Source organism: Lissotriton vulgaris, chromosome 2_1 (assembly GCF_964263255.1).
Source record: "Lissotriton vulgaris chromosome 2_1, aLisVul1.2, whole genome shotgun sequence".
Lineage (NCBI taxonomy): Eukaryota > Metazoa > Chordata > Amphibia > Caudata > Salamandridae > Lissotriton > Lissotriton vulgaris.
The window spans coordinates 1,863,561,821-1,863,584,363 of record NC_141687.1 but is presented as its reverse complement, the minus strand read 5'-3'; the positions used below and the strand labels follow the sequence as shown (position 1 = coordinate 1,863,584,363).

At 45.2% G+C, this 22,543-nt stretch overlaps 1 protein-coding gene across 1 annotated transcript in view; it reads right to left on the bottom strand.

The window, feature by feature from the left end:
* Positions 1–22,543, bottom strand: part of SNRPA1 (small nuclear ribonucleoprotein polypeptide A') — a 107,358-nt gene that overhangs the window by 64,850 nt on the left and 19,965 nt on the right. Inside the window, exon 3 of the mRNA XM_086958054.1 lies at positions 15,124–15,271. Within this exon, the coding sequence (XP_086814180.1) occupies positions 15,124–15,271 (148 nt within the window). The remainder of the gene's footprint in view (positions 1–15,123; positions 15,272–22,543) is intronic.

The following is a 22,543-nucleotide window of genomic DNA, read 5'->3' as shown; positions in this document are numbered from 1 at the left end:
TACACATATATAAAATGTGAATTTGTAAAAACAAGAGAAATTACGGATGGAGGGATGGAAAAAAGGCTCACCATTACTGGATGATATTCCGCAGTACCGCCTCTCCCACAGCCGCATCAGACTCTGCGGCTGCCTCCAAGCAGTAGTGCCTAGTGAAGGTGTGCGTAGATGCCCAGGTCGCTGCTCTGCAGATATCCTGGATTGGCACTCCTCCAAACAGTGCAGTGGATGTGGCCACTGCCCTCAGGGAATGGGCACGAACTCTTGCATTCAGAGGATTTCCAGCAGCTTGATGACAGTAGATAATCGCACTGGAAATTCATCTGGCAATTCCCCTCTTTGACAGCGTGAAACCTTTCCTGGGTGCGCTGAAAGCGACGAATAGCTGAGAAGATTTGCAAAAAGTCTAACGGCCACATGCATCAAAGTCCGGATTTGCGATTCCTTATTTGCGATTTTTAGGGAATCGCAAATAAGGAATCGCAAAACGGGATGCACGATTGAAAGTGTATAAAATTTGTGATTCGGTAAAAATCGCTATTTTTACCGAATCGCAAATATTATGCGAATTCCAATTTGTGATTTTGCAATTCCCATGGATTCCTATGGGCCAAAAAGCCCATAGGAATCAATGGGAATTGCAAATCGCAAATTAGAATTCGCAAAATGTTCATGCATTCCATGGGTGCAGGGGGGGTCCAAAGGACCCCACCCGCACTCCTGAAATGTATTTTGAAGTGCATGATGCAAACACACGTCCTAAGGACATGTGTCTGTAACATGACAGTGTTTTGAAATGCAAATTAGAGCATTAACACATTTTCGCAAATTGCCACGAGGTTCAACCTTGTGGTAATTTGCACCCCCTAATTGCGAATTCTCCATTTTTAAATTAATCATGCATTGCTTTTAAGGAATCGCAAATTTGCGATTCCTTAAAAGCAATCGCATTTTTGGAATTCGCTAAAAATAGCGATTTTACCAAAAATCTTGATGCATCCCAAAAACCTATTTAGGAATCGCAAACGGCCGATTTTTGCGATTCGCACCGTTTGCCCTTCCTAAATAGGTTGATGCATGTGGCCATTAGTTTCTTTCAAGTAAAATTTCATACATCTTTGAATGTCCAGTGAGTGCAACACTCTTTCCGCTGCTGTTGACGGATGAGGAAATAAACATTTTAACACCAACGGCTCATTCAGATGAAAATCAGTTGGCACCTTAGGAATGAACTTCGGGTTCGTCCTGAGAATAATCCTATCCTCTTGAAACTGTAGGAAAGGCTCCCGAATCGTGAGCCCCTGTAGTTCACCTACTCTTCTCGCTGAAGTCAATGCAATGAGAAGAGCCACTTTCCAGGACAAGAACTTTAAGGTTCTGTGTATCGGCTCAAACGGTGGTTTCATCAATTGAGAGAGTACTATATTCAGATTCCATAGTGGTGGTGAAGGCTTTACTGGAGGAAAGACCCTGAATATCCCCTTCATAAATTGTTTGATGATCCTTGATGACCATAAGGACGGGCCTGACGAGGACCTCCTGTAGCGGGATAACGCAGCCAAATGCACCTTGATGGAAGCGTGTGCTAATCCTGACTTTGCTAATAGCAGAATGTAAGGTATAATTTGATGAGGTGCAGCATGTAAGGTATAATTTGATGAGGTGCAGCAGTAAGAGGGTGAAGGTTAGGTCTTACACCACAGACAAAACCTCTTCCATTTCATCCTGTAGGTTTTGTTGGTACTCTCCGCTCTGGACAGGATCTCCCTACATTCGTGTGAGATGTTTAGATGACTAAACTCAGTGTTCAGGAGAAAGGCTGCTAATCGCAAGGATTTCGGGTCCGGATAGAGCACCTCACCCCTGGACATTGTCAGAAGCGATGGAATTGGACGCAACCGAATTGGACGGTCCTCCGACAGCAGTAGCAGTTCTGTGAACCAGTGTTGTCTGGGCCACCACGGGACTACTAGGATCAGCCTGCACGGTTCTTTCTTGATTTTCACCAGTACGCGGGGAAGAAGAGGAATTGGAGGAAAACCGTAGGCAAAGACGCCGGACTATGCCATGGAAAACGCATTCCCCCAAGATCCCTTCTGGGGAAGCCAGCTTGCGAAGTACTGGCATTTCCTGTTTTCCCTTGTAGCGAAGAGGTCCACTATCGGTGTTCCCCATCTTCGAAAGATGCTGTCCAGGATCCCCTGGTCCAGCTCCCATTTGTGGCAGGACGATTTGAGCCTGCAGAGACTATCCGCCTTGACATTCTGATCCCCCGGGAGGTGTTCTGCTGCCAATGATATTCCTTGCTGAAGAGCCCATTCCCATATCTCCTGGGCTCCGAGACAGGGAGAGAGATCTTGTTCCCCCTTGCTTGTTTAAATAGTGCATCGCCGTAGTGTTGTCTGTTCTTGCCAACACCGGCGAACCTCTTATCCTTGGTAGAAAAGCTTGCAATGCCAAGTGTATCGCCCTGAGCTCCAGCAGATTTATGTGCAATTGCTGCTAGTGTACCTTCCAACAACCGCTGACTTGAAGGTCCTGAAGGAAAGCTCCCCATCCTTCTAGAGACGCATCAGTCGTCACCACTAGAGGAACCGCTCTTGCCAGAGACTTTGAGATACATTTCCTTTTGGTGTCCACCACTCTGCTGCCTGTACCATCACTGGTGTCACCCATATTGTGTCGAAGGATCCCTTTGCTTGACGCCATTGGAGATCGATCTGCTCCTGCCATGGGCGCATCCTTACCCTGCAGTAAGGTACCAGGGGAATGCAAGACGACATCATGCCCAGCAAGGATTTGTACCTGCGGACTGAAAGACTTTTTTTTACAAAGTCTTGGAAGAGGGACACAATCCTCAGTTGCCTTTCTTCGGAGGGGGAACACCTTGTTGCAGTCTGTGTCTAATATTGCCCCCAGAAATGTGATCACTTTTGTTGGGTGGAGGTTTGACTTTCCCTCGTGGAGTCAATCCCAGTTTGGCGAACAAGTCTATGCAGGCCTGTGTGGACGCTCTGGCTTGTATTTTTGATGGTGCTTTGACTAACCAGTCGTCAAGGTAAGGAAATATTTGATGTTTTTGCTTCCTCAACACAGCCGCTACTGGAGCCAGGCATTTCGTGAATACTCTCGGCGCCGACTTTAAGCCGAAAGACAGTACCCTGAATTGGTAATGCCTTCCGGCTACTAAGAACCGAAGGCACTGTCTGTGTGCGGGCTGGATCGGCATGTGGAAATACGAGTCTTGTAGGTCTAATGTAGTCATATGATCTCCTGGGTTCAATAACGGAAGTATGTTCTGCAGAGGCACCATCCTGAAAGATTGCTTCTTGAGATAGGTGATTAAGGATCTGAGATCCAGAATGGGGCACCATTGGAGCTTGTTTTTCTGGACAAGAAAAAACCGGGAGTAAAACCCCTTGTTTTCCTGGACTTTCGGTACCGGTTCTATTGCTCCGTTTGAGCATTGTCCGAATCTCCTGCCGGAGTTGATGCAGATGGTTGGCTCTCTGGTGCATCAATGGCGTACAAGGGGGCGTTTGAAGAAATTCTAGGGTGTGACCGAATTGAACAATTTTGAGGACCCATTGGTCCGTTGTTATTTTCCGCCAATTGTGAAGATAGTGAGCAATCTTTCCACCGAGGGGGGAGCATCTGATATAGCCGGAAGATGGAGGTTGTCATTGCAGACGGCCACCCCGTCCTCTTGAAATTGATTTTGTATATCCTCCTGATTGACGCTGACTGTACTGTTGACGGTAAGGCTGCAATGAGGCTGAATAAGAAGATCTCCCTTGTGGATATCCTCCTCTATACGAGGACTGCCCTCTACCCCTGGAGCCACGAAAAGGGGGTTCTCTGTATTGCAGTGTCCCCAAAGCCTTCGCCGTATCGGTATCCTTCTTGATACTCTGCAGAGTATCATCGATATGCTTCCCAAATAGATCTTCTCCATTGAAAGGGAGGTCTAATATCTTGTTTTGCACCTCCGGCCTAAACGCAGTTGCTCGCAGCCAACCTTGCCTGCGCAGGACTGCTGCTCCTCCCAAGGATCTAAAAGCTGTGGTCGCTATATCCATAGCGCAGTCTATGACTTCAGCCGAAGTCCTCTCCCCTTCCAGGAGAATCTTCTTCGCCTCCTGCTTCTCTGGTTCCGGCACCTGGTTAATGTATGGAGACAGGTCGCAACTCGTTTGCCTGTCGTACCAAGATAGCGAGGGCATTAGCTGCTTTCACCAGCAGAGCCGACATTAAGGAAAAACGTTTTCCTGCATTATCCAACCTTCTGCCCTCTCTGTCCGGAGGTGTTGTGATCGGAGCAGATGGGTTCCTGGATTTCTGCTGTGCCGCCTGAGTAATCACAGAATCCGGTTTGGGATGACCCAAAAGGCAAGCTGGTGCATCAATAGGTGCCTTATACTTTTTATCTAGTCTGGCCAGAACCGGCGTCACCGTAGCTTGAGTCTCCATGACTTTTAATCCTTCCTCCCAAATATGAGACACTATAGGCAAGGATCGCACAGATTTGCGATAAGATTCCTTGAAGTCGTATAAAAAGCATTCCGCTTTCTCCTCAGTCATGGACAGTGCAAATCTCTTAGTGGCTCTTTCCATCAAATTATGAAAACCACCAATGTCCTGCAGTGGAGAATCTACTGGCCTCGGCGTAGGAGTTGAAGGTGAGGGGATGAGATAGTCATTCCATTCTGAACTTGGTTCCGCAATCTCCCCATCCGCATGATCGTCAGAGGTATCGTGATGTGACGTCGGTGGTGGAGACCTAGCAGTAGGCTGCGGCAAAATCCCTCTCCTACGTACCGGTGTCCCTGGTACCGACCGTGGACGCGAGTAACCTCTGGGACTTGCTGAGTGGCTAGAGTCGCTGGGTATCTCCTCCTATAATCCTCCAACATGCCCTGGAGGTCCTTCAAAAAAGAGGATGGCACACTTGTCATCTCCTCACGTTGCTGATGGCAATATCGGCGCTGTTCTTGGGGATGTTCTCGAAAACTCACATATTCTTCCCCAGAATCCACCTCCTGGTACTTGACCTGCAATTGCGACGGGCTACTCGCAAACCCCTACTAGTCATCTTCCTCCTCCGAATCTTCCTCTTCCAGCAGGTGGGATCGCACCAATGGAGAGACCTTGCTCGGAGATGTAACCTCTGGCGTTTTAGGCTTTTTCCAAGGTACCAATCTTTTCTCTGGTGTTTTTTCCCTAGTCGACGAGCCAGTCGACGACTGCGATGGGAATCTCGTTGACGGGCTCGCTGTCCTAGTCGACGCTGCAGTCGTCGACGCTGCAGTCGACGGTGAAACAGTCGACTATATCGCCGACTGTGAAAGTCGACGCTGTTTTCTCACCAGCTTTAACACCATCTTTCTTCGTCGACGCAGATGCTTTTGTCGTAGACTAGGACACCTTTTCCTCGACGGTCCCGTCGGCAGTGCTGAAACACTACCTTTCTCCTCAGAAGGCGCAGAGGAAGTCCGTTTGATGGTCATCTTGATTTTCTGAGGCGATTTTGGTGGATCTGAGGCAGATTTCACTTGTTTCACCTCGGAGGCAGAACCCTTCTTCTACTTAGCTTTAACTGAAGGGGATTTCGAGGGACTGCGCCCTGAAGACCCTGGGGTGGTCTTTTTTGGGGCCTTCTCAGGTCTTTCTCCTGGGGAATGTGTCTGAGGAGATCTGCTTCTCTTCTGAGATCTTAGACGGCACAGACTCCTCCTCACTTACTTGAGAGGATTTCTTTCCTGGCTTTAACCTTCTGGAGCCAGATAGCAGCCTTCCCTCACGATCCCTCAAGGTTTTATTCGAAAAGGTTCGACATACCTTACAATCTGCTGCCTTATGGTCTGGATAGAGGCAGTAGATGCAATCTTTGTGAGGGCCATATGTATAAAGCCTCTTCTTAGAGCAGGTGGAACAAGCTCTAAATAATCCCTTTTTCTCCTTCTCAGACATGTTAGAGGAATAAGGAACTCCAATAAGAAGAAATTAGATGAGACCTCAAATCTCAGCCAAAATACTGTTGAAGTAAAGAATTTGAGCAGAGCTCAAAGGAGACTCCCTAGCACAACGTGCGGTAGAAAAATCTGAGGGGCAGAAGGTTCTCTCAGGAGTGTTCTAGAGGGTGAGGAGCTCTGATTGGTTAAGGGAAAAGTTTGGGCTTTTTTTTACATAACAAAGGCTATGGGTTGCAAAAGTGAAATGGACCTAGGCCTCTTTTCAGTTTGCTATACTACTAAGCATTGCTTTTTTATATACCGGAGACTCCCGCCTCGACGACTGGGAATGATTCAGGCATGTGAATCTATGAAAGTTCCAATACTGGAGTAACTTGCATGCTTCCTTAAAACGACACACACCAGGAAGATGACCACCATTAAGGGATCCCAACATAAAATTGCTTAAAGATTTATCATGTGTGTAAAACACACACCACTCGAGCACACACACATCAATACAGAACACACATACACAAGGGGAACAGACAACTCCTCTCTGGTGCGTCCTAAATTGTGGGATAGATATTATATCAGTCTAATGTCAATCACGCAATTGTATACTTGAAAGGTACTACTGATGACTAGTTTCAAAAGCATTGTTGAAAACTATTGTTCTTTGTTTTTAGTTTTCCGCATTTCCTTTACTTCCTTTGTTGACCATAATGCATTGCAATCGACATGAACATGGACACTGCATGCTTTCCTACCAACTCATTAGCACTACAGCACATCGTCCAGCACTCATTGAAACTTGGAGTGCTAAGTTATTTTTCAGGCAGACACAGAAGTCTAGGAACGCTGTGACAGTTATATCGGTTTTAGAAATGAATTTGCACTGTGGTTATGGGGGGGGAGTCTACACAGAGTCCGCTGTTTATTTCCCTTACTTTCCGGGATCATGCGACTACGTGATCGCGGTGTTACAAATACCAGGAAGTATCGTCGTTTATACGCAAGTCGGAACCGCGCTGATTTGAAAGGCGAGGGAGTTGGTTTTGCTACAGTTTGACTGTGGAACTGAGGCTTCGAATGGTGAGCTTTGCTTAGAATAAGGTTCAGTAACTCAGCACGTATGTGGTGACTGCTGGCTCATTTAATGATTAGCACCGAATTAAAATAACGAACGGTAGTTTGATGTCTTTGTGGAAATAGAGTTTTGTACCGCGCAGGTCTTTGTCCCTGTCGGCTTACTGAAAGAGTACAGTATTAGACACTGAGAGAAAGTGGTGTTTCCTCACGATTTTCTCTAATTCCGTAGGTGCATTGGGAGCTTGTGTAGTGATTAAGTAGCTTATGCTTGTGTACTCATTGGCAACACATGTAACATTCTGTAGGTTAGTGGCTACTGCATCAGTTTGCATACAGTCAGTAGTACAAATGGTATGGTTGGTTTACTGGCTTCATGCTATTGATATTTCAGTCCCGTGGAATTAATACTCAAGCCACTGCAACATTTGGACTTTCACATAGCACTAATAAGGCGAGCTTGATAAATTCCTGAATGCACTGACAGGCATTTACAGTAGGCAGTTGATCCAAATGTGTGTTCTCAAGATGTGTTCCTTATTCAACAGGTGTCTGTTCACCGTCTAATTGTTTTGAAATCTCCAGTAGTGGAACTAACTACTGAATCACAGGTATGTTGAATTAAGAGACTGGGTTAGATGGCCTGAGTTGATAGAGAGATGATCAGGTGGAAGTGACTGACAATTTGCTTCATTAATTTTTTATGGTTGCCCCTATGGTGATCTAGCATAGTGCTGTGAATTGAGAGTAAGTACAGGTGCCTAATCATTGATAATTCACGTCACCGTGGTGTGGGTTGCATGACATCATAATCACATAAAGTTACACCTTCACAACCGATCTTAAAGTGCTTCATCTGAAATGTTTCCTTTCTTTTGACAGAATACCCCTGACGAAGGGACTACATGCCCCGAAATGCATTGGGTTATTGCATACAAGAATTTGTTGTATTCTAAATCTGGTTTAAGATGGTTTGTGAGGTTTGAAAAATAACAAATACAAGAAAATTGTATGCGACAGAATTGAACTATAAAGAATGGATTCTTTTGAAAAAAAATGTTTTGCATTGAATGTTTGAATTGTTTAATTGGTTAACCCCTTCCATGCTCATGACAAGGTCAACTCGTCATGGGTTTTACCTGGGCTGTGCGTTTGACGAGTTGACCTCGTCATGAACAATGGGGTTCATGAAGGATCAGCACCGGAGGGGAAAACCCCCTAGCACCCAAGGTGTTAATAAGTAGTGCATGTTGGAGTCCTAGTCGCCATTTGGGGCTAGGCCACTTTCATGAAGCACATATTGTGCCACCCTTAGAAGGCCTGTATCTGAATACACAGCTTGCCATTGCAGGTTGCGCGTTTTGGTGCAGAGAAAAAGAGTAGAGTCGACATGGCACAAAGGACTGCAGCCCACTGCCTATGGTATAGGTAAGACACCCTCTAGCTGGGTGCACTATGCCACTGGTGAGGGTACAGTTGCATGAGCACTGTACCCCTACAGTGCCCAAGTACATTCTTACACATTTTAAGTGCAGTAAAGCCATGAAAGAGTATATGATATGGAAGTTTGTCATTACGAACTCCACAGCACCATAAAGGCTTTTCTGAATTCTGGGAAGTTTGGTAGCAGACCTCTCAGCATAATTGACCCACACTGATGCCAGTGTGGGATTTATTATACAACTAAGTATAGAGGGAGATACCCATTCCTTTTCCAAGTAAAAGGGTAACATGTATACACATAACAAATATCCTTTCCCAAAATCTTTGGGGGGTGGAAAAACCTTACAAGTCACTATTTTATGTATGGACAAGCAAATTAATGTGAAGAAAGTCTTCCATACATCGATCCCTGGCTGTTATACAGCCAGGGAACGATGTATGGAATGAATGTATAGTACATAAATGTCCAAAACTTTAGATGTGTGAAAAACATGAGCCAGTACATTTACTTAACTGATTGTTATTGTATACTTTTTTTTAGATGTGTTTGTATTGAACATCAATGTCCTGAAGAAGGTGCAGATTGTGTAGATCACCGAAACGCCGCGTCGACAATTTGTTTGTTAATAAATTTCTATTGCAAAGAAAAAAAAAATGTTATTGTGAATTTTTGAAGTTGGTACTAAATATGTTTTAAAGAATGTGATCATTTGTTTTAAACTGTACAAATTGACTCCAGTACTGTACTGATATTTCAACTAATTATTAAAAAAATACATATTGAATCTCAAGAACGGGTTGTGTGTAACCTTGCCCTTGTCTAACAGTTATTTGACATAAGTAGTTCTGTAAATTTGGTAACCTGTGCAAAGACTTTCTTCACATTAATTTGCTTGTCCATACATAAAATAGTGACTTGTAAGGTTTTTCCACCCCCCCAAAGATTTTGGAAAAGGAAATTTGTGGATTTATTATACAATGCATTTGAAGGGCATCTAAGAGCTGCTCCCTGAAAAACGGCAAGTCTATGGTGCCACCCAGAGACATGTTTCTGGAAACTGTGGGAGCCTTTGCTCTTTTAGCCTAGAAACAAAGCCTTTCCTGGGATGCTCTAACTTCCCCCAGGTCAGGAAGAGCCACCTGTGGCAGGGGCACTACAAAGGCCTTGCCGCTTTTGTAACATGACCCCCAGCCTCTCCCGTTATAAGAGAGCAGGCCCCCTTTCGGTCTCCCCTCCTTTACTACAGGAAAATTAAAAAACGGCCGAGAAGGTGTGCCCACCTCTGCCAATCCCACCCCTCAGGTGGGGAGGAGAGGAAAAGCCTACTCTTCAGTGCCAGCCATCTTGCATATGGCAGGCACTCTCCTATGAGGGTTAAAGATTGTGTCCACTGTCCCATGGGGTGAGCACACCAAGGGTGTAGATACCCTGGGGTTAGTAGCCCATTGACTACTGACCTCGAGGCCCCTAAAACTGGACTGATCAACTGGCCTCAGTGTCCACTGAGCCTGAAGTCTGGAGATCCCACCGCTGCCACCAATGTTAGAGACGGCTTCCTGGGCAACAGGGCACTCAGGGGTAACTGCGCTCCAATCGCATCAACTGGAGTGTTCCCCCACTGGTGCCCTGGGGCCCCAGTACTAGTGGACCCAAAACTGGATAACCAAGTACTCCTCTCCAGCACTTAACTCTCTCAGGGTAGCGAGTCAGAACAGGCAAAGGCTTACTCAAGGTGGTGAGGTGGGGTGGGGGGTGAGACATTTCGAATACAGTGCACACTGTACCACCAGCCGATAAAATCAATGTCCAGTCAGTGCTTTAATTTTTTATAAAAGAAGAGTACTTTAATAAACTAGATAATTATACTACACATAAAACTAGGATAAACAGTGAAAACCAGATGTCTCTACAACCCTCTGGGACAGAGTTCTGACACCAAACAGTATTATAGCGCCTAGACGCCAAGCACTATAAAAACACAGTTAACATGAAAACACACAATAAGCATTGCATATTACAGACCAGGTTACACAGGACTGCTCTCATTCAATAGTGCCTTGATACCAATCTTTGGATTGAAAGGATATAGTTTCAGCATATGATGTGAAGTCAAATGTTCTTGATCAGCCCCATAACCCCCCACCCAAAGCAACAGAAGTGCCCTCCCTTCGTGCGTGAGGACACCGCTCTAGTAGTGTCAGGGATCCGACCACAGGTGCCTGATGTCTTGGCACAGTTCACCGGAGTCCCACTAGTCCAGTAGCCACTGGCTAGCTGTAGGAGGGTAGTGGCTGGACAGAGTGCCAGTTCACACTGATACCCCCAGAGATCACAAAAAGAAAGGTGGGGGCCTGTTTCACTGGCCTCTATTCCCAGCTACTGTTTGTACAGGCTCCCCCAGCGCAGGTAGACAAAGTCAACAGGACCACAGGCATGGCAGACTGCACAGACTTGGTCAGGAGTGTGCCTAGGGACTCACCCCTCCTGAATGAAGATTTATTACTGCCACCACTGTCAGTCTACCACAGCCTTAATAGAGAGGAGAGTAGCCACACTCTGAAATATAGGGGTGCACTAGGCATGCCCCCTCAACCTCAGAGCCAAGCTCTAGGGTCTCAATCGATGTAAACAGGGAGAACCTCAATGGACATGTAGGATTGTCATGCTCACTTAGGTAGGGATCTAGAACCCATACAGTAGCTTTTGAGTGACTTGCCTGGAGATTAGCATAAAGCAGGAGAAGCACTCTCTAGACAATGAGCATGCCTCTTTTTACACATCAGGTTATATGGTTAAATAAATAACATTACTTTGGTGTTGCTCACAGAGGTCTGTCGTGAGACGCAGGGTTGGTCTTTTTTTGTGTGCCGAGGTGTTGGTCAATCGGTTGCGAGGCAGTGTTAGTCCATCGACTGCGAGGCAGAAAATCTGATTCCTGGTCCCGATTACTTATTGCACAATAACAACCAAGCTGTAGAGCTCCGCAATGGCCTACAGTCCAGTTACCAAGCCTTGCAAAATATCAAGACCCATACAGACTAAACATGGGGCATTCCAAACAGCATGGGAAGAAGAGTACTTGTTTGTTGATGCTCAAGAGAGAAAGCCACCCATTTGCTACGGCAGGAGAAAGTAAATGTCCGTAAGCGATATAACTTGGAACGGCACCACAAAACTCGGCACTCCAGCTATACTGAAAGTTTCCCATTGCAAACAAAACTGCGTTCCGCAAGAGTGGCATCCCAGCAGAAGCTCTTCCTTTGCACGATGAAGGCTGAGGCTGTTACAGAAGCATCCTTCCAACTATGCTATTTGCTTGCCAATATATAAAAAACTATTCACGGAGGAAGAGCTGGGGAAGAAAGGTTTACTTTCTGCAGCTGAAACTATTTGAAAACTATATTAATAAAGACAGCATTTTAAAGGAAACGAGTGCATTACAGCGATCCGATTCCACATGTGCATTCGCAATAGAGGCAATGGGTGGCAACGTCCACAAGCAGGTGATCTAAGCAGTCAGAGCGTCAACGCTCTACAGTATTGCTATGGAAGAGTCCACAGTTCTAGGTGATGTGGCCCAGTTATTAACCTTGGTGAGGTATTTGGACCTTTCGCCTCATTCCAAAGGAAAGCTCCTGAGCCTTCTACCACTTCAAGGGCACACAAGAGGAGAAGATATACTGAAACACATTGGACACTCTTGCCAGCATCACAACAGATGAGGCTCCTGGCATGGTAGGCCATGACAGAGGTTTTGTATATCTGCTTAAAAAGAAGCTCAAAGAACAGACTGTTAGACTACCACGGCATTATTCATCAAGAAGTGTTGTGCGCAAAGTTAAAGCACAGAGAAATGAACAACGTCCTAAAACTTGCAGCGATAGCCCTTAACTCTAGACTTTAAAGCAATGCTGCAGGATTCAGATGTTGAATATACAGACCTCTTGATGCACACTGAAGTGCGGAGGCTAAGCAAAGGGAAAGTTCTGGAGCAGTTCATTGCTTTGCTTCCTGAAATTGAACAGTTTGTACACAGTAGAGATCAGGCATTCCCAGAACTAAAGAATGCGAAATTGCTTATAATGATCCATTTTATTTCAGATCTATTCACACACTTCAATGCTCTCAATTTGTTGCAGAAAGGCAAGCAACAGCTTGTGTGCTCCATGATGAATGCTATTTACATCTTTGAAAGTAAGCTTTAAAAGGAACACACTGATGTTGCAGACTTCACCCACTTCCCAAAACTGTTGGCTGCGACTCAGTTTTCCAATTGCACAAGCAATGCGGTCAATGCTAGACCGTGGTGCATGTCTCGAGGGAATTTCTGGGGAGATTAAAAGGGGTTCTCTCAAATCAGAGCCCTCACCCCTCTGTTCCGGCGGGCTGAAAAGCCCTGGATGGAGAGTACACGAAATGTTAACGTTGTGGAACTTCTTGGCATGAAAGAGCACAAGCATTACATGCAGCACAATTAAGCTGTTGCAGCATCTTTAGGGGCAGGCTCCGGAAGAAATCTGGAAAATTGTACCTTCTGACAAATTTACTCTTTTTACAGTGGCCCAGAAAGTAATTTGCATGTCCGGCTTAACATGCGTTTGTGAAAGTTCGTTTTCGACAAGGGGACTGCTGAAGAATAAACTAAGAAATGAGCTTACAGACTTGCATCTGGATCAGCTCTTAAAACTTGGCGTTTCAGACAAAGTACCAGATTACTGAACAATAATCAGAGACATTAAGTGTAAAATAAGTTCCAGGTATATCGGTCTTTATTTGTTTGACTCACTTAAACCTGTGCTGCATTGGGCCTCTGCTGAAAATCCGTTTAATGAGAATCACCATGCAATGCCTCTTAGGATTGCTATTGTCGGATAATAAAAAGCTATTATGAAAATGCCCTTCTTGTAGCTTTGTAGTTACATCTGCTTTCCAAACTTTCCTTGGTAGTACCCTTGAGTTAGATTAAGCCACAAAAAGCAACAACATGTATGCTTTTTAACAACAAGCACTGGCAAAGCCAAGGCACCCAGCTTATACTGTATGAAGAGCTTGGCAGAGTTGTGAGAGAACCACATTCTGGAAGAGTGCAACTAGTAGGGCTGCAGACCTATGACCTGAAGGCATAGCCCGTAAAGAAGATATTTCTGCTGCAGACTGAACTGCACTGGCTGTGACAAGTCGCATACTACTTTTCCACACCATCAAAGCATCAATGGCACAGTGTAATTATTGGTAAAATTTTGTGGCCCTTTACTAATCATATTAGGGCTCACAACAGACAGTTAAAGAGGTTTGTGGCCAGAAACTAAACATCGGAGTACACTCCTGTCAGTCTTTGGCGATATGGAATATGCAAAGCGTGACTAGAACTGGAAAAGAGATCTCCAAAGCAACACTGCAAGCAAAATTGCTCCAGAGGGTGACAAAGATCAACACGATACATCAAGGACCAAGCAGCAATCCAGAGACCGCATAAGAAGGAATAAAGATCTTACAGGAAAAATGTTCATCCTACAGAATTATACACGCAGTAAAAAAATAAAAATATTAACCCTTCACTTAACAGCTTCACGCTACCACACAACAAATTAATCACAAATAGGTATTGTTGGCAGGCCTTCAGACGGTGGCACAAGTGTTCTTGTACCGTAAATTTTAAATTGACTTTCCACATTAAAGTGTGAACATCTTCAATACAGGTGGTGAGGAACGCCCATTAAGAGATCCAAAGACGAATGATTTGAATTTTTCAGATCCTGGTAGCACAGGTTAGCCAAAGACAGAGGGTAATGTCTAATCCTTTTGCGACAATGGACAAACACCATTCAGGGAGGACCCTTTTTTTGCTACGAGTGACTACTGAATGTAAGGGCTTAATTACTAAGGGATGCAAGAAAAAAAGGCAAGGTTTCTGCACCAGACACACTCCAAGACGTTTGAATGTGTTATGCATTTAAGAGTAATTTGCTAAATTGAGATTGCCAGCAGGGTAGAGTAAATTAAACGGCCAAAAAAGGTACGTATTGTGATATTACTTAATTTTTACCCTGTCTGGGCATTGAGTGCACTTCATTAGTACCCGTTTAACACCCAAATACAGCAATAAGAAAAAGACAGGTGACTAGTCAACCTTTGCAAAGGGACTTCCACTGCACAGCAACACGTGTTGCTAAATTTGTGACATTTGAGCCGTTTGAGCTAGAAACAATTTTTCTGCTAAAATCTACCGATTATTCAGCAGATGATGGATTGTGTGGCAAATGCAACAATTCTAGAATTATGCTAAAAACTGTGGCCGCACAATCGCATAACTCTAGTGACCCTGCCTATTTGCCATGTACACTGTTAAAGCAAAATCTCTCCAAATCTGGCCACCATACTGTAAGTATGATCAGCGATTTTAAGGAAATACAAGTTTAGAGAGGAAACCCGCAGTAAGTAATAAAAAACCTGACAGGAAAAAACACTGGACATTAAATGACTCCAGTTTACATTGTTGCAATTTATGGGGAGAAAAAAAAAAGAAATCAAAAGTGTATTCCAACATTGGAACATGGGGTGTGGTAAAAAAAAACAAGAGAAAACCAGTAGATGCCCTACACGCTTAAGTAATGGCATGTTCACAACAATAGCACTTACCATATTCTATTGTTATTCATCAGTAATGTTTTAAGCCTCTTCAACAGAGGAAATCCTTCAACTTTCCGGATTTCATTATCTGAGAAATCTATTGTATCAAACTGATCCAAAGTTGCACCCAAATTTTCAATAACTGGAATCTTGTATCCTGCAAAGAAGAAACGTAAAGGTTACCTTAAGGAAGTTGGATTTTAGTAAAAAGTCCATACAATTTAAAAGCAACTGAAGATTACTAATCCCTCGTTGCATCCCTTCAAACTTTTTCATTGTCCTTGTTTTCTAAGTTGGGGTCTACAATTAGAAGCCCTATTCAGGAATGGCATTGCTTAAGTTGTGGTTTACAACTAAATGGGAAACCAGCAATACTCAAAAACTTACACACAATGTTGCTTATATTCTAAGGGATTCATCACTACAGACATGTAAATGGAGATAAAATATTTTCATAACTTGTTCAGTTACAGTACACAGAGGCACTTTGTAGGGATGCCATCAAAAAAAGTCATAGGTAGCAGCCAGGCTTTTTATTTTTGGGAAAGAGGGGGCACAATCAATATATGTTCAGAAATTAAAACCAAAACTAACATTTATAAATGCAGAACGTGTGGAGTATAATTCCCCCAGCTATAAGACTAGGCCTGAGACAACACCCAGTGGACAGCAGTGGGTAAAGGTGTGTGTGGCAGGCAGAGAAAAGGTGAGAACAACCATGTGGATACAAAGGACAGAGAGCAGGAGACAGAACAACAATACAAGGAAGACAGTAGTAGGCAGAGACAGCACCCCAACCTCCTGCACTGTTCCGAAGAGAGCAAGACAAAGACTCCCCATTCACCACCACAGCTGAAACATGGTAAGAATAGGACACCTACTCAGCTTTGAATGGACGGCTAAAAGTAGAGGATAATACTAAAGCCAATACTACTAATCCCAGGGTTACTGGTGCTACTGGGTCTCGGTAAGCAAAGATACGGGATGCAGAGAGCAGAGTCCAAATGAGATGGAATGCAAGAAGCATAGTGAAGGAAAAAAAATTACAGATGTAGGAAAACAAAGAAATGGTAGTTACAAAAGAAGGGAGGAAGGTATTAAAAGGAGGAGTTGAAGATTAGGAAAAAAAGGAGTTAAATAGTACAGCAAGTAAAGGAATGAGGAACGAAATAGAGAAACCTGAGTAAATATAGGGAAAAAAGAATGGCAAATAAAAACTAGAAAAGGAGGAATTAAAGAAAATTAGACTGATGGCAAAACAAAATGCAGAAATAATAACCAAACGTGCGGAACAAGGAGAAGAAAGTATAAATGGCCAAGTATAAAGGGGACAGATTGGAAATAGACAGAAGAAATTAAGCGTGTACATGGATAATGGAGTAATGAAAGGATCGAGAAAGGACAGACAGATGGAGAAAGGAATTAAAAAAGGTAGGAAACAAAAGAAAAGTGAAAAAGTAAAGTTTAAGGAAGGAATGGCAGAGGTAAGAAATATGGCCTAGACAGCGAGTTACTGCTGATTCTAAAATCTGGTTCTTCATCCCAGCTTCTTCTCTGTCCAAAATAGTGAAATCATGGGATCAACAAGATACACTATGACTGAACATTAACAGGTACTTGGAAATACGGTGAATATACACTTAATACCTAAACTAAAAAAAACTTACTTGGTAGAAGGAAAACTCAGGAAGAGACATTGGCATTACTATTTGCCGGTTGCTTTTTGCTTCTGGGATAGTTTCTGCCCTACATAAGCTTTATGGGGAGGGGATCACTCACCTTTTGTCCCCCACTGCCAAGGATAAATACATGCACGTTCAGCAGTACACTAATTTAGGGCGGATATGTGACCAACCATTGAACACCTGCATTTGTCTGAAGTGACAAGTATGTTAAAATGTAGCTGTGCTAACCTCGGATCATGTAACCTGTATCAACAACCCCTTTCTTAGGCCAATTAATCTAGTAACCAAAGACCTAGTTTTGTAGCGAGGCAGATTTTTGTTTCCTTGGCACCTCAAACATGAATTTAAGGGAAAAAAGGTTTTCAATCTAGATCCTCATGTTAGAAACCATTAAAGAATACACTGTTTTGCTGCTTCACATCTCAATCCTGCACGTATTGCTTAAAGTAGCTTACGTTTTAACCATGGGAATTTAATCTAGGAGCTTCCGGTCTCAGCTGTGTGTGCGCGTTACCTCTCCTGCGGGAGCCGTTCTCCTCAGTGAATACCGGGTTCCTGGTGGGGGACTTGTGATAAGGTTTTTTTCTTCTTTTTTAATAAATACATTTTGCAGACTCAACCTGAGTGTCCTATAAAGCCCTTCCACTATCTTGCCTCTTACAGTAGTCAGAGACTGGACCTGCAGTTTGAAAAGTTTGTTATTTAACAAAAAATAAATCAGACCATGAATACTTCGCTTACAAAATATCCTCATGAGTGACTGGGTGGAGAGCTTAAAATTCTAAAAATAGAGAAACCAAAGAACATGGGTAATATATCTGCTCACATTTAAAAAAGGAAAACCCTCATGAGTAAGAAATAAACCTACCCTTAGCACAAATAGACTTTTTTGATTTTGGTGACCTAGGAGTTACTGTCAACTGTCGGAGGTTTAAACTGGAATTTAACTTTACCTATGTCAATTACGGTTTTGAAATAGTAGCAGTGACTACGAATGGTTGTTGGTGTGTAACAGGTGCAACTACGACTACAACAGAGAACATGTCCTTCAGAACTTCTTTTGTCCATATATACCAAGACTATTCATACCACTGTTTATACATTGACTCAATTCAGTGTCCGTATAGGAAGCTATAAAACAAGCATTTACAATGCAATGGTCTCGGCAATATTATAGGTAGAGCTATTGGTATTGATCATTTTTTATCTTTTTGTTATCCCTAAATAAATGGAATTGTCATTTCTATTGGCATTAGCTTTTTTTTTTTGCATATGTGATGTCCGCAGACTCCAGCCCGCTCCAGACACAGACGCACTGCACTGTCCGGACGCGCCAGGCCATGGGGGCCCAACGTAGGCCCAGGAGGGCCTGGTCGCTGCGAGGGCTCCAAGATACTCACATAAAGTCAAATAACTATAGTCTATGGTAAATGCAACAATGTCTATAGTCCGTGGTTATCAGGCGTAGATCAAGCCCTCTTGCGCCTACGCTGGACAGCCCTGTACTACTAACACACTACCTCCTAGCAATAACAGACACATTGCTAACCCTTGTACCAGCTACACTGCTTTCACCGGGCAGCGGGTCCTCTCCGCCATATTACACACACTGCAGAACTTCCCGCGCCCCCCACCCCCTATTACAGATACAATGTCCAGGCCCTCCTTAGAACCGACAAAAACCCTCCCTCCCCACTAGGCGCACGGACCCTCCTTCCCAGATACTGTCCAGGCCCCGTTAAGTAACTGGCAAACTGTCCCTCCCGCCTCCCTCCAAGTAACAGACACACCGCGCAGCCCCCTACACGTGACATACAAACTGCCCTCTCCAAACAGCAGCCGCCGAAGCTGCCTCTGCCCGGGCTGACTCACACGACGAGGAGAGACACAAATGGATGTTGCGCGCCTGCACAGAGTCTGCAGATGCAGAGACTGTGGTTGTGAACACAAAACTATCAGAGGGCATGAACTACAGATGTTCTCGCTGAGCCTGCAGATGGCATTTACATGTGGGTGTATGTGCACACGGAACCCGGGGAGGCATAGACGAGGTTATGCACTGATCTTTCGCAGAACATACACTTTGGGCGTGCATAAACGTTGCAGAAATTTAAAAAAAATGGGTGGGGAAGGCTACATATAAAGTCGAGAACATAGAGTGTTACTATGCAGTGTACGTACCAGTGTTGGGTCAGTGACTGCACACACCTTGGGGATGGGGGCTGACTATAGAACCACACAGGGTATGGGGGGCATTTGAAGGCAAAGACTGTGGATAAGTAAATGATTCTGGGAGAGTGCATGGGCTCTGTATGTAGTTGCAGAGATTTAGGTCATGAGGTGGGCTGCGCTGCTCTCTTAAGCGACTACAGGTTTATGTAAACAGAGCCTTGTCGGGCGGGCGGCATACGGACGCGCGTCTAAGAAACGCAGGGATTATAGATGTGCCCATAAAGCCGGGTGCACAGAACGGGGATAGCCAGCTTTGATATACCCAGGGAAGGACATGGGATCTCCACACAGAGTCTGGAAGGGCACCAGCCGTTGAGCGCGCGCCTAAGAAGTGCATGGACTGCAGATGTGTTCCCATGGAGCCGGTTGCCACAGACTGTGGATGGGCTACTAGAACCAGCGAAGACATGCCTGGGATTGGACATTGGCTCGCCACACAGAGCAGAGCTGTGATTCCGAGTCTTAAATAAACTGGGATCGTTTATGCATGTCGTGTGTGTCCTCCCTCGTGTCCCTCAATCCCCTCCCTTTTCGCAGCCCCTTCAAGATAATAACCTCACCTCGTTATTCTCCCCGTTCTGGGATGACCGGGCAACTACCTCCATGGGTCCAGGGCTCTCCCTTCAGCTGCAGCACATTCTCCCCTCCCCTTTCTTAATCGCGGCTAGATTTTTTCACTGCCTGCAGAAGTACGTATATTACAACAGCCATGAATGTCTCCAAGTGCACATTGTACAGGTACACCCTCCATACACACAAGCGCACTGAAGCCGCCTGTCAGGCGCTACAGCCACGTGCACGAGGACTGAGCACAACACGCATGAAGTGACCGTGCAGCGGCTGTTTGCAGCCAGCCAGTGTGCCCTGCCGGGCCAGTGTGTGGTATTTCGGGTGGGTGAAGGGGCAAAGGTGGATAAAATGCGGAGACCTGTTTGGTGAACACTGCGATGTCCTCGTTAAAAAAGAGTCGGAGGAGCAGACATCGCCATGCCGGGCTGGGGGGGGGGGGGGGGGGGGGGGGGGGGGGGGGGGGGGGGGGGGGGAGTTGCAGGTGGCCAGCTCACAAGACCAGGGCGAGAACGGGGGAGAAGAGCGGGTGGCTGGGGGGCGGGAGGAGAAGAAGAGGAGAGCATGTTAAAATCAGGAGTTACACGCGGAGGGGACACATGCGTTGGTGAGCACGCGCTGCCCTGTGTCAAGGACTGGGAGGGTGATTAGCACATTGAAACCCCGCAGGCACCCCCATGTCTAAACATGCAAGAGATGCTCAGCGCGCTGCTCTCCTTCCGCCCGTCTGATCATCTCCCACGGTGCCTCGGTCTGCTGGAGCGGGCCGAGCTGCTGATGCCGGGAGCAGAGTCTGGACGGCCGGGTGATTTGAAAATCACCAATGATACCCACACAACCGCATGCGAGTGTACGTTTCCTAACACTCACCTTCCCCTCCTTCTGGACCTCATGGCCACCGAGGTTGTGCGTCGCTTGTGAGACACCGCGCAATGCATTCCCGCAGCGGGCCCATGTCTTCTTTAGACCCACACGTAGCTTTTTGCTCCCGACATCTGCCTCAATCCGCGGCATTCGATCCGCCTCCTTTCTCCGTTGTCTGCCGCGCAGAAACCACAAACCAGGTTTCGCCGTGCCTGGCGGGCATGCAGCACATTTCCCCGAGGTCCCGATGCCCCGCAAGAATGGGAGCGGGAATGTGGGTGGCAGGCGGAAAATAATAAAAACCATTCTCTTTTCTTTAGAAACAAGAAACAAGGCTGCCCCCGTGTGTTGTACACCTCCAATGAGAACTGCATTGGACGGGAGAGGGGAGAAATTCCTTCGGCAGTTCCGCGAGGCCCCACATTCCGCCGTGCTCTGAAGCCCTCGTCATCTCCCCCGCTCCTGGCACTCCACGCAGCAGCAACAACGAGACTACACTTTCAAAAGAAGTTACTTGCAAAATAAATTATTGAAAATAAATTACAGGCCTGTCCTCTGCTTTAGCCACGATCTTACCTTCACTGCGAAGGATCGAAAATGGCGGACACAAGCTCCGAGATTTTTTTCGATTTGGGGGCGTGGTTTTGATGTTCTGAGTGACGGACAACGTCACTGTCTAAAGAACATCAAAAATTACGCCCCCAAATCCGAAAAGGACGGAGCTTGTTTGGAGTGACGCATCTCTCCTCCAATGGCTGGCCTCCGTTTAGGAAGCCAGCCAATGAAGGAGAGATGGGGCACGGAGGCGGGACCTTCGCCGCTACTCAGACTCATTAAATCTCCGGCCTAAGACTGCGCAAGCGCAGCCTTTTAGGCCTTCGACCTAAACAAGCATTTGCAATGTAATAGGTTTCGCATGGGCACGATTTCGAGCTATTGGCATTGTGAATAACAATGCCTTCTGTTTAAGGTTTAGGTTTTAAAACATAAATAAAAGGCATTGTTATTTACAATACTAATAGAGCATAGGGAAGACATAGCCCTCTGCTGGTGCTGCTCGATCTTCCATAACACTATACCTTCTACGCAGGAAGGGGACTGGGGGAACTAATTTACTAGTGGGTTTTCTGGTGAGATTAGGTGCACCAATGGTCCTGCGCACAACTCAGCGAGCATTAACACAGCACTCAAGAGGCCCCCACAAAGCCACCGTCAGACATCTACATTCACCTATATGTAGCCTCAACAGACCTTCGCTGCACCAAATCTAGAAAAAATGCACTCACATGCCAATCTTGGCATTGTGCCTATCTGAGAAAAAAAAATTCACGACTAACCCGACTTTCAAATACTTTAAATAGTTATTTTCTAAAACTAAATCCACATATACAGAAAATAAAATGTAAACAAGAAATTCATTTTATATTAAAAAAGATATACTTCACACACACTTCTCTAAGGCATGCTGAGGGAGGTGAAGTTAATCTGACATGGTACTTGCCTTACTGAGGATTCAAAATAGATATTAGCCTACCAACCTATGAGGGGAGGTCTGGCATTAACTTTGCACCAGGAAAGCGCATCTTTTTGGAAAATCGCCACAATTTTAATCAAGCAGAGAAGATGTTCCGCATTTTAATATATTTAACTTTGCAGGTGGCAAGCAACTATTCTAGAGACTGAAAACACAATGCATTTTATACTCTGCATTTTATGGCGATGCATTCAAACTAAGTTACTCCTTTCAACCTCCACAGACTACATTTGTGTACGTACATCTGATCCATCTCTCCCTCAGCACTTCTCAGCGTCCCTATGTGTGTAAAGCAGTTACCAAGGCAAGAATGGAAAAAAATAACAATCTCTCTTGTAGATAGAGGAATGTGTGTACCATGTGTCCTTCCGGTCACAACTGCAGTGCCTGTACAAGTGAAGAAATCTCACGTGTACCACTTCGAAAAGATTAAAACACGGCCACAGCTAGGCATGCATCGATCACTCGCTATGCTGGGCATCACGTTGAGTGCATAAACCCTTCCCGATGGGTCACTGGCATTTTTCATTGGCAGAAAATGTGATGG